Genomic DNA, 13,212 nt, shown 5'->3' on the forward strand with positions numbered 1-13,212 from the left:
ATCCATTATTGTAAGGTGAGACTCTCACCGACACGTACATGTTATTGTGTACCTTAGCAACACTTCCCTTTCCTCCTGTTTATACAAGTAGATGGCCATGTGAACATACCTGTGACGGAGGGGAAGTAGATGCCCACCAGCAGGGTGAAGAAGGTGGTGATGTCATTGGCCACGTAGGGCATGTATATATCCTGGGAGGTGTCTGCAGCCGGCTCCGACACCTGGTGCTTATTCTCTACCAACATGCCGTTAGAACCGTAGTCCCCCCAGATGTTGTCTGTGGAGGGTGGGGGGGATGAAGTGGAGGGATTGGAAGAGGGAGCGGAGGGGTGGTTAAGAGAGAGGGAGTGAGATGAGAAGGTAGAAAAGAGAGAGAGGAAGGGAGGACAATCACTAGTCACTATCCACTGAAGGAAGAACACAGAGTACACATATGGGACTCGTCAAATCACCTGCCTGCACACGCCTGATTCCATAACTTAAGGAATTTGAGCAATTTGGAAGTGATGATGGGGGAGTGGACATCAATGTCAGAGTTTGGGAATGTCTTGAATATGTTATGATAACCCAATAGTGTGTCAATTGTTCTGACGGCCGTGGTATCCCTGCATCTCAGCCTAAATCTAGGATGGATGTAGATGATACTATGCTGATTGAAGGGAAGACAGTTCCCCTCCATCAGATCCTGGTCAGTAAATAAACTAGACATGGGATCATGGTCCTGAAAACTTCCCACGGTCTCCACTACTTTTTAACACCATCGAGATGGACCCGATGCATTCTTCTTTATAGGGGTCCATCTCAATAGTGTAAAGCAGATAAGCAACCGCAGACAGAGAGGGGCGTTCAGCTCATCCTTGGCGTCAGCCTTCCCAGCAAGAGAAAAACATCCCTCTCTATTGGATGTCACGATCACATTGCCTGTACATCTTCATTTGACATTTTACTCATTTAGCACACACTCTTATCCAGAGCCACTTCCAGTATTGACTGCATACATGTTCATATTTGTTAGTAATGGTTCCCCGTGGGAATCGAACCTAGAACCCTGACGGTAGAGCATGGCACTTACAACAACTGAGCCACACGGAATCGTCCTAATCTAATTCTCATAAGAGCTTCAAGGGTAATATAGTAAGTAGTCTGAGAGGAACTGACACAGCGTTATGCTCTACTACAAATAAAAACTAATGATTGTAATCCTGGATTCCATTAGGATAGGGTGTCAGCAGGACTGAGGAGGAAAGTGCATTGCTTTAGCAGTGAGGGCAGACTTTACATCATGGGAACATTCACCCCACAATTAAAGTTTGTTGCATAATTTAATCACAAAGAATTATGGGTGAGTGGGGGGGGTCTCTTACCTCTGATGACCCCGCTGGTCAGGCCAGGGATTCCCTGGATCACAGTGACGTTGTTGAGAGTGAAGTATTCGTTGCAGGTGGCGTTGAGCTCTGGAGAGTCACAGAACAGGGACCACAGCTTGGTGGTGACTGTCACGTTGTCCACCTCCATCGTCTTCAAACACTGGTCGAAGTTGTGGTTCTGCAACGTGCGGTTCCCCAACAGGCAAATACTGGGAGGAGGATATAGAACGAAACATTTAAAATAAATCGCAAAGGAAACATTTTTTTTTGATGTTCTGGCCCTGGTCTTCCTGATCGGAGGTAAGACCAAGAGTAATTTGTGTGTGTGTGTGTGTGTGTGTGCTTCTAGTGGTTTCTGGTTGTATTTTTCAACAAGGCCGTGAGTTCAGACTAGACTCACGGGAAGTCCGGCGGTTCGAAGGCGGTCTTGATGACTCCGGCGTAGATAGCCAGAATGGAGAGGATGACACAAGCCAGGAAGACCAGGGCCAGCTTGTTGACGTACTTGACCCCCACAAACACCACCAGGGACATGAGGGTGAGGCAGCAGGTGCCGTACACCCGCATGTTGTTGAGCAGTGCCTCTGGCTCATTCTCCTTCTTCTCTGCCTTGAAGATGGCCGCACTAGGCACAATGTAGGTCTGGGAGGAGACGGGGACGGGGTCATCAGAGACGTTCAGTTCAGTAGGGTACAGCGTTATGAAAGATTCAGATAACAGCCTCATCAGGTGTTGTTATCCGTTCATGTATTAATGTCTACAGATGAAGTAGTAGTAAAAACAACAGTATCTTTGCAAAGGATACTCACTAACAGAATCTCTATAGTACCGAGGATGTACATGGAGCCAGCGAAGGTGGTCCCCAGGTAGAAACAGAGCCCCACGGCCCCGCCGAACTCTGGCCCCAGCGACCTTGAGATCATGTAGTAGGAACCTCCAGCTACAGACCAACAACAACGGGGGACAGAGCCAGTCACAACCACAGCCGTGGAGAAAACTCATGTTGAGGTGTAGTGGTACATATTGTTCCCTCTGGTGCTGGAACCCAAAATCGCTAAACGATTTTCATCTTAATTCTTTGTTAAAATTCTTGAAGGAAATGTCAGCCCAATTCTATTTAGTAGAAATGTACCATTATCCACAATGAACCTACCTGGAACTACACCATTCGTAGCGATGGCACTCATTGATATGGCTGTCAGCATTGTCTGCGAAGAAGAGAGAGAAAAAATCCCAACATTTGTAAATCTAAAATGCATGGAATCCAAAGAAAACAATCAGGGGGGAGCTTATCCCATATTTAGTGGCTAAACGACTCAGCTGTGGCTTATAAATCTTTAGGAACACAATCACAGGCAGCTGGGTAATTGATATGAGCCCCTTTTCCCTGAAATCGGTCCATGTTCAGTTTGAAGCCAAAAAGTTAAATAGAGTTATATATAAATACTTGATGCTAAGTTAAGGCTACTAAGCTACCAAGCTTGCTAGGATAGGACAGATGTCCCAGCTGCAAAGCCGCTGAGCCCAACAATGGAAGCAGAGCATCACAGTCTCCCCCACCCAAATACAGGGGCCTCCATGGCTTCTCCCTGTGCAGAGGTCATCAGAGTACAGTACCCCTTATATACACAAAAATATCACTGCATGGAATAAATACAAAAAGAAGCTCCTCAAGCCAATCCAGAGACACTATTTTCTGATTGTTACAAAGAGGGGAACTTAATTGTCCACACAGACCATCCCACTGCATGGCACACTGCTATAAGAACACACTACCCATCTGTCAAGACAGAGGGTATTGGCCCAGGAGTCCTCAACTGGCAGCTTTATTAAATAGTACCCGCAAAACACCAGTCTCAACGTCGACAGCGAAGAGGCGATTTCGGGCTGCTGGCCTTCTAGCTAAAAACACAGGCATTTCAAATGTCTCTGCTAATCTGTGTACGCGACAAATCAAACTTTGATATGATTTTTTTTATGTTGCATAATGAGAGGTTTTGAATTAGTATCATAGTCAACATGTGGTTCATAGAGTTCAAAGTGATAGACATCTGTAGTCATGGAGGGCTACGATGGGCGTCGTGGAGGGCCACGGTGGGCGTCATGGAGGGCCACGGTGGGCGTCGTGCAGGGCCACGGTGGGCGTCGTGGGGGGCCACGGTGGGCGTCGTGGGGGGCCGCGGTGGGCGTCGTGGAGGGCGTCGTGGAGGGCCGCGGTGGGCGTCGTGGAGGGCCACGGTGGGCGTCGTGGAGGGCCACGGTGGGCGTCGTGGAGGGCCACGGTGGGCTTCGTGGAGGGCCACGGTGGGCGTCGTGGAGGGCGTCGTGGAGGGCCGCGGTGGGCGTCGTGGGGGGGCCGCGGTGGGCGTCGTGGGGGGCCGCGGTGGGCGTCGTGGAGGGCCGCGGTGGGCGTCGTGGGGGGCCCCGGTGGGCGTCGTGGGGGGCCGCGGTGGGCGTTGTGGGGGGCCGCGGTGGGCGTCGTGGGGGGCCGCGGTGGGCGTCGTGGAGGGCCGCGGTGGGCTTCGTGGAGGGCTACGGTGGGCGTCGTGGAGGGCGTCGTGGAGGGCCACGGTGGGCGTCGTGGGAGGCCACGGTGGGCTTCGTGGAGGGCCGCGGTGGGCTTCGTGGAGGGCCGCGGTGGGCGTCGTGGGGGGCCACGGTGGGCGTCGTGGAGGGCGTCGTGGAGGGCCACGGTGGGCGTCGTGGGGGGCCGCGGTGGGCGTGCAGTGTGTGTAGGCTGATCGTGGTCTTCAGACTCTGGATGGGGAGTGGTCCGTTGTAGGTCAGTTGGTAGCTCATGGTGCTTGCAACGCAAGGATAGTGGGTTCGATTCCCGAGACCACCGTATGTAAAATGTATGCATGCATGACTAAGCCGCTGTGGATAAATGTGACGCGTTTTAAGAAACTAGGCATACGGCACTACTTCACAAGAGAGGCTTTTTTTAAATCAAAATTCATTTTTTTTCCTTCAGAAATGCCTTCTGGAATATGTGAACTTTCATGTGCCTTAATAACAAACTTGTACGCCATCTGTAAATACGAATACAATTGTTAAATTATGAGCCTAGTTGGTTTAGCCACGGAACCTTCCCGCTAGCCATGATTGGCTGAGATAATGGATTGGCCGGCATGCAGAGAGATGAGAGTTCGGATTGGTCTGCCATGTACAGTGAGGGAAAAAAGTATTTGATCCCCTGCTGATTTTGTACATTTGCCCACTGACATAGAAATTATCAGTCTATCATTTTAATGGTAGGTTTATTTGAACAGTGAGAGACAGAATAACAACAACAAAAAATCCAGAAAAACGCATGTCAAAAATGTTATAAATTGATTTGCATTTTAATGAGGGAAATAAGTATTTGACCCCCTCTCAATCAGAAATACTGCTGGCTCCCAGGTGTCTTTTATACAGGTAACGAGCTGAGATTAGGAGCACACTCTTAAAGGGAGTGCTCCTAATCTCAGCTTGTTACCTGTATAAAAGACACCTGTCCACAGAAGCAATCAATCAGATTCCAAACTCTCCACCATGGCCAAGACCAAAGAGCTCTCCAAGGATGTCAGGGACAAGATTGTAGACCTACACAAGACTGGAATGGGCTACAAGACCATCGCCAAGCAGCTTGGTGAGAAGGTGACAACAGTTGATGCGATTATTCGCAAATGGATGAAGCACAAAAGAACTGTCAATCTCCCTCGGCCTGGGGCTCCATGCAAGATCTTACCTCGTGGAGTTGCAATGATCATGAGAACGGTGAGGACATCACCGCATCAAAGGGGTGATGGACGGGGCCATGTACCGTAAAATCTTGGGTGAGAACCTCCTTCCCTCAGCCAGGGCATTGAAAATGGGTCGTGGATGGGTATTCCAGCATGACAATGACCCAAAACACACGACCAAGGCAACAAAGGAGTGGCTCAAGAAGAAGCACATTAAAGTCCTGGAGTGGCCTAGCCAGTCTCCAGACCTTAATCCCATTGAAAATCTGTGGAGGGTGCTGAAGGTTCGAGTTGCCAAACGTCAGCCTCGAAACCTTAATGACTTGGAGAAGATCTGCAAAGAGTAGTGGGACAAAATCCCTCCTGAGATGTGTGCAAACCTGGTGGCCAATTACAAGAAACGTCTGACCTCTGTGATTGCCAACAAGGGTTTTGCCACCAAGTACTAAGTCATGTTTTGCAGAGGGGTCAAATACTTATTTCCCTCATTAAAATGCAAATAATTTTATAACATTTTTGACATGCGTTTTTCTGGATTTTTTTGTTGTTATTCTGTCTCTAGCTGTTCAAATAAACCTACCATTAAAATTATAGACTGATCATTTCTTTGTCAGTGGGCAAACGTACAAGATCAGCAGGACCAAGATCAGCAGGATCAAATACTTTTTTCCCTCACTGTAGCATGCTTCTGTCTATAATGTGTGGATAATCCTTCCTACCATGGCTTTATTTTAAGATATCATGAAGAACGGAAAAGGTTTTGCTACAGCTCTCAACACTGCTGCCCTGAAGTTGTGTTATCGACAAAGCTCAGGGGGAAAAAGGTGTGATGGACTACTTTCTGGTGCATGATTGACTCTGAAAATCATCATGGTCAGGATATACTGTCCCTGTCCATACAGCCAGCTGGGTTCTCAGTACATTACATAGACAGGAATAAAGAACTCTCTGAGAAGAACAAAGGTGTATGTTTCATGATTAACTACACAAGGTGTGATTGTGATAACATACAGGAATTCAAGTCCTTTTGTTCACCCAACCTAGAATAACTCACAAGCAAATGCTGATCGTATTAGCTCCCAAGATAATTATTTTAGGATATAGTCACAGCCGTGTATATTCCCTTCAAGCCGATACCACGACGGCCCTCAAGGAACTACACTGGACGTTGTGCAACCTGGAAACCAAATATCCTGAGGCCGCATGTATTGTAGCTGGGGATTTTAACAAAGAAAATTTGAGGAAAACGTTACCGAAATTCTAACAACACATTGCCTGTAGTACTCGTGCATCAAAAACTCTCGACTACTGTTACTCTCACTTCCGGGATGGCTACAAGGCCCTCCCCCGCCTTCCTTTCTGCAAATCAGATCACGACTCCATTCTGTTCCTCCTTTCCTATAGGCAGAAACTCAAACAGGAAGTACCCATGCTAAGGTCTATTCAACACTGGTCTGACCAATCGGAATCCATGCTTCAAGATTGTTTTGATCACACGGACTGGGATATATTCCTGATTGCCTCTGAGAATAACATTGACGTATACACGGACACAGTGACTAAGTTAATCAGGAAGTGTATAGGGGATGTTGTTCCCACTGTGACTATTAAAACCTACCCAAACCAAAAATAGTGGATAGATGGCAGCATATGCGCAAAACTGAAACCGCAAACCACCGCATTTAACCACAGTAACGTGACTGGGAATATGGGTGAATACAAACAGTGCAGTTATGCCCTCCGTAAGGCAATGAAACAGGCAAAACGTCAGTATAGAGAAAAAGTGGAGTTGCAATTCAACGGCTCAGACACGAGACGTATGATGCAGGGACTCCAGACAATCAAGGATTTCAAAAGGAAAACCAGGCGACACCGACATCTTGCTCCCGGACAAGCTAAACACCTTCTTTGCCTGCTTTGAGGATAATACAGTGTCACCGACGCGGCTCGCTCCCAAGGACTGTGGCCTCTCGTTCTCCATGGCCAACATTTAAGATGGGTTAACCCTCGCAAGGCTGCCGGCCCAGATGCCATCCCTAGGCGCATCCTCAGAGCATGCGCAGACCAGCTGGCTGGAGTGTTTACGGACATATTCAATCTCTCCCTATCTCAGTCTGCTGTCCCCACTTGCTTCAAGATTTCCACCATTGTTCCTGTACCCAAGAAAGCAAAGGTAACTGAACTAAATGACCATAGCCCCATAGCACTCACTTCTGTCATCATGAAGTGCTTTGAGAGGCTAATTAAGGATCATATCACCTCCATCTTACCTGACACCCTAGACCCACTTCAATTTGCATACCGCCCCAATAGGTCCACAGACGATGCAATCGCCATCGCACTGCACACCGCCCTATCCCATCTGGACAAGAGGAATACCTATTTAAGAATGCTGTTCATTAACTACAGCTCAGCCTTAAACACCATAGTACCCTCCAAGCTCATCATTAAGCTTGCGGCCCTGGGTCTAAACCCTGCCCTGTGCAACTGGGTCCTGGAATTCCTGACGGGTCGCCCCCAGGTGGTGAAGGTAGGAAACAACACCTCCACTGCACTGATCCTCAACACAAGGGCCCCATAAGGGTGCGTGCTCAGCCCCCTCCTGTAGTCCCTGTTCACTCATGACTGCGTGGCCATGCACGCCTTCAACTCAATAATCAAGTTTGAAGACACAACAATAGTAGGCATGATTACCAACAATAATGAGACAGCCTACAGGGAGGAGGTGAGGGCCCTGGTGGAGTGGTGCTTGGATAATAACCTCACCCTAAGCATCAACAAAATGATGGAGCTGATCGTGGACTTCAGGAAACAGCAGAGGGAGCACGTCCTCATCCACGTTGACGGGACCGCAGTGGAGAAGGTGAAATGCTTACAGTTCCTCGGCGTACACATCACTGACGATCTGAAATTATCCATCCACACAGACAGTGTGGTGAAGAAGGCGCAATAGCGCCTCTTCAACCTCAGGAGGCTGAAGAAATTCAGCTTGGCCCCTAAAACCCAGCAAAGAGATTTTTGCCAAATGCGGAGAGTCGAAAAAGAAAACCCAGAAAGAAGAAACCATTTCCATTGCTAGTTTAGCCTTTTAACTTAATTGGTTAATTTTAGCTACCTGCAGATTCATGCATGGTAGTATCGCCGAGTTCAAAACAAATGGGAACTTGGAAAAATACTAGGTCAAATCATGATGTCAGTGATCTTCAGGTCAGAAAGTCGGAGCTCTAGAAAGAGGCCTGAGTTCCCGAGTGTGAATTCCAAATTGGATGACCGTTCAAATAGATTTTTCCCCTGTCGGAGCTCGTTTTTTCTCCCCAGAGTTGAACGCTCGGAAGTCAGAGATTTCCGAGATCCCAGTTGTTTTGAACGTGGCATTAGAGTTGGGATTATGGTTCATTGTTTAGCTAGCTAGCTATATGTCTAAACAATGCAAGTAAAAATCTCACTGTACCGATTACACCTTCTGTATCCTGTGACAAATCAACTTCGATTTTATATAGTGTGTGTTTACCAGAGACGGTAATGTAAAGAACAACATGACCTGCACCAAAGTCAGATTAGGATATATATTTTTATGACTTTTTTTTAACCTTTATTTAACTAGGCAAGTCAGTTAACCTCCAGGGGCTAGGGGGCAGTATTTTCACGGCCGGATGAAAAAACGTACCCAATTTAAACAGGTTACTACTCTGGCCCAGAAAATAGAATATGCATAGGATTAGTAGATTTGGATAGAAACCACTCTGAAGTTTCTAAAACTGTTTGAATGGTGTCTGTGAGTATAACAGAACTCATATGGCAGGCAAAAAAACGGAGAAAAATTGAGTCAGGAAGTGGGAGAAATTCGAAATGTAGTTTTCTTTTGAATCCCTTGAAAAACTACAATGACATAAGATTTACGTTGCACCTCCTGACTCTTCCATTGGCTGTCAACAATCTTTAGGAACTGCTTTCATCCGTCATCTGTAACCGGGCAGAAAATTCTGGCTCGTTCAATCCCCGGCCAGTCTGAGAACAGGTGTCTTATGACGCGCATCCACGTGACTTAGCTGTTGTTTTATTTTTCTTGTATGACGAATACCAATAGCCCGGTTGTAAAATTATTGCAGTTTTACGTAAAAAAATACCCTAAAGGATTGATTGTAAACATCGTTTGACGTGTTTCTACAAACGGTAATGGAACTTTTGGCCATTTCGTCTACGGATTTGCGTCCACGCCACATGGCATTGTAACGTGTTCTGGATGGGTTAACAAAACGGACGTATTTGGAAATAAGTTATGGGCTTTGCAGAACAAATGAACATTTCTTGTGGAAGTGGGTGCCCATCCGAGTGCATTCCGCCGAAGATCAGCAAAGGTAAGAAAATATGTCGAACATATTGTTAGAGATTTGTCGACGCCGTGGTTGTAGGCTAACTGTATAGCTTAGCATTGAAGGCTAAGTTCTGTACTCAGAATATTGAACAATGTGCTTTTTCCGTAACGTTATTTTGAAAATCTGACAAAGTGGTTGCATAAAGGAGTAGATTACCTCCAATTCTTTAAATAATTGTTATAACATTTTTCAACGTTTATGAGTTCTTCCGTAAATTAAATGTGCATATTCACAGGAAGTTATGGGGAGAAAACGACACGCGCCAATGTAAAAATTGGGTTTTTGGATATAAATATAAACTTGATTGAACAAAAAATGCATGTATTGTCTAACATGATGTCCTAGGAGTGTCATCTGATGAATATTGTCAAAGGTTAGTGCTTAATTTCAGCTGTATATCTGGTTTTGTGATGGCTATCGTGCTTGGAAAATGTTTGTTTTTTGCTGAGATGCTATTCTAAAATAATCTAATGTTTTTCTTTCACCGTAAAGCCTTTTTGAAATAAGACAATGTGATTGGATTAACGAGTAGAGTATCTTTAAAATGCCGTATAATACTTGAATTTTAATTTTGAGATTATTTTGTTTTGAATATCACGCCGTGCTATCTCACTGGTTGTTGTCCAACCAATCCCGTTGGCGGGATTGTATCCTCATTAAGAACAAATTCTTATTTACAATGACGGCCTAGGAACAGTGGGTTAACTGCCTTGTACAGGGGCAAAACAACATATTTTTACCTTGTCAGCTCAGTGAATCGATCTAGCAACCTTTCGGCTACAGCCCAACGCTCTAACCACTAGGCTACCTGCCGCCCAGGATATTGGCTAAGGAATAGATAAAGTGCATTTTTACTACTAGTTTTTGCTACTACATTCACCACGTTTATCTACACTGTGAATCCTTAAAGAGATGGGTGGGGCTAAGGCTTAAGAGGGTGTGAACGATGCTGAATGGGTGTAGACAAAGAAGAGCTCTCCAGTAGGTGTACCAAAACATTTACGGGCCATTTTCTCAAAACTTTCAAAGCAGAATTCATTTTCCATTATTCCTCAACTGAAGTGTATGATATACCATTTTCTAGCTCGGAGTCTCTACTTTTATCCAATGTTAAAAACACCATTTCAAATTAGGCAACATAGGACCCAATCTAGGTGGTGGGACACAAATAGCAATAATCATATTATATGATATTCCTTACACAGGAGCAGGTCATGACCACAATGGCAAGGGATTCCATGATGCCGGCGGTTCCCACGATCCAGGTGAGACGCAGGAACAGGATGACCCCCAGGATGTTTTGAAGGCAGGGTAGGTACACCCCAATTAATGTGCCCAACGCGGGACTCTGTGGAGGGAAAGAGGAGAGTGAGAGAGTGAGAGGAGGGAACGATGAGAGGGAGAGAGGGTCATTAGGTAGTAAGTTCCACCATATCAAATCATTCAACCAACAGATGACGTGATTGTGTTTCAAGGGTCAACCAGTAATTATTTATTTATTTAACTAGGCAAGTCAGTTAAGATCAAATTCTTATTTGAAAATTATAACAGATCACATTTAAGATATTGCTTTTCATTAGGCGTCATGACACATTATACAGTGCACTCGGAAAGTATTCAGACCCCTTGACTTTTTCCATATTTTGCTATGTTACAGCCTTATTCTAAAATAATTAAAACGTTTTTTTCCCCCCTTGTCACAGCTGTCTTCAGAAAGGGACCAAAATGCAGTAGAGTTAGTGTTCAGCATCATTTAATTTAAAAAAAAGATCACTGGAGTACTGACAGCATAACACACTGAACAGAAACAATTACCCACAACCCCAAAGAAAAACACACACTCCTATATAGGACTCCCAATCAAAGGCAACTCAACACACCTGCCTTCAATTGGGAGTCCTAATCACCAACAACCATTCACACACACAAAACCCCTGTCACATCCTGACCAAAACTAATCCAATTGCTCCCTCTGCTGGTCAGGATGTGACAGTACCCCCCCCCCCCCCTCAAGGTGCAGACCCCGTAATGCACCTTACAAAAAGAAAACACAACAAAAAATCCGTAAACCTTGCTCCACCTTCGGCATCGTCCACTTTGGTGGCGCCGATAGCTGCGCCGGGCAGATGGGCCACTCGAGCTGACCCTGGTAGACGGACCACTCGGGCTGGGCCGGAGGACAGGCGGGCCACTCGGGCTGGGCCGGAGGGCAGGCGGGCCACTCGCACAGCTTGCATTAAAGAAAACACAGAGTTTTCTTTAATGCAAGCTGCTTTAATGTAAAACAAAGTGTGGTATTCTTGCCGGCAGCTCCCTTGGCCCTTTACGGTTCTGTATTTTTACTAATGATCTACCACAAGCATTAAACAAAGCCTGTGTGTCAATGTACGCTGATAATTCTCAACATTATACGCCAGTAACCACAGCTAATTATATTTTTGCAACCCTAAACAAAGTTGCAGTCAGTTTTGTAATGGGTGGCTAGTAATAAACTAGTCCTGAACATATCTAAAACTAAAAAGCATTGTATTTGGTATGAATCATTCTAACCTCCCCTGTTATTGTAATGATGAGAGGTTAGCATGTCTTGGGGGTATGATATTTGTGTGATAACTTTCTCACATTCTATTCTTACATGTTCTATTGTTATTTACAATAAAAGTGACTCAATACATTATTGTCACGTTCTGACCAGTAAAGGGGTTATTTGTTATTGTAGTTTGGTCAGGACGTGGCAGGGGATGTTGGTTTTATGTGGTTCGGGGTTTGTTGGGTTATGTTATTATGTAAGAGGGGTGTTTGTTTAGAGTGTTTCGGGGTTTGTTGGGCTATGTTCTATGTTAGTATATTTCTATGTTTATCTAGTATGTCTAGTTCTATGTTTAGTTAATGGGGTTGACCTTCAATTGGAAGCAGCTGCTCCTAGTTGCTTCTAATTGAAGGTCCTATTTAAGCGGTGTTTTTCTGTGGGATTTTGTGGGTAGTTGTCTCCTGTTTTGTGTCTGTACACCTGACAGGACTGTTTAGTGTCGTTTATTGTTTTTGTATACGTGATTTGTTTGTTTTCCTTCTTCAACATTAAAAAGAAGATGAGTATACATGTTCCCGCTGCACCTTGGTCCAATCCTTACACCCGTTACAATTATGTACAATTCATTTGTATTGGGCACAAAATAAAATCGGCAACACAACCAAAAGAAACAGCAAATGCATCCACCAATTTTTAGAGACACAAGCTTGATGTAGTTAGTCATTGCGTCATATGGATATGGGACCAAATACTTAACTTTTTACTACTTTAATACACATAAGTTAATTTGTCCCAATACTTTTGGTCCCCTAAAACAAGGGGACTATGTACAACAAGTGCTGCAATTTTTTAAATGGTTCACCTGACATGGATGGAAATACCCTCAAGTTAAAGCTGACAGTTTGTACTTTAACCTCAAAGAAACTGTAACGTTTCAAAGTGTTGGAAAATGGACCTTTGGAATTAAATCTGAAGGGCGAGGCATCCCAAATCCACCACAGATACTCCAACAAATGCACAGTGAAGCAAACAGGCCCACCACCCTGTGCCGTGATGGAACTTTCAAGACATTTGATCACAGGCATCACCCTCACAGGTACATTCCATCAAAAGGGAAGTTTCACAACAGAGGTATAAAGGACTGGGTTATATGTCAAATATATGTTAAAAAGGACAGCACCAGATAAACAGCATCAGATAAACAGCATCAGATA

At 45.2% G+C, this 13,212-nt stretch overlaps 1 protein-coding gene across 6 annotated transcripts in view; it reads right to left on the reverse strand.

The window, feature by feature from the left end:
- LOC115149475 (solute carrier family 12 member 7) overlaps nt 1-13,212 on the reverse strand; it is a 104,710-nt gene that overhangs the window by 28,172 nt on the left and 63,326 nt on the right. For all 6 annotated transcript variants that reach the window (XM_029692389.1, XM_029692423.1, XM_029692395.1 and 3 more), the window contains exons 4-9: nt 10,670-10,816; nt 2,521-2,575; nt 2,177-2,307; nt 1,768-2,009; nt 1,365-1,576; nt 110-277 (exon numbers count right to left, since the gene is read on the reverse strand). In XM_029692389.1, coding sequence (XP_029548249.1) covers nt 110-277; nt 1,365-1,576; nt 1,768-2,009; nt 2,177-2,307; nt 2,521-2,575; nt 10,670-10,816 — 955 coding nt within the window. The remainder of the gene's footprint in view (nt 1-109; nt 278-1,364; nt 1,577-1,767; nt 2,010-2,176; nt 2,308-2,520; nt 2,576-10,669; nt 10,817-13,212) is intronic.

The sequence above is a fragment of the Salmo trutta genome, chromosome 2 (assembly GCF_901001165.1).
Source record: "Salmo trutta chromosome 2, fSalTru1.1, whole genome shotgun sequence".
Lineage (NCBI taxonomy): Eukaryota > Metazoa > Chordata > Actinopteri > Salmoniformes > Salmonidae > Salmo > Salmo trutta.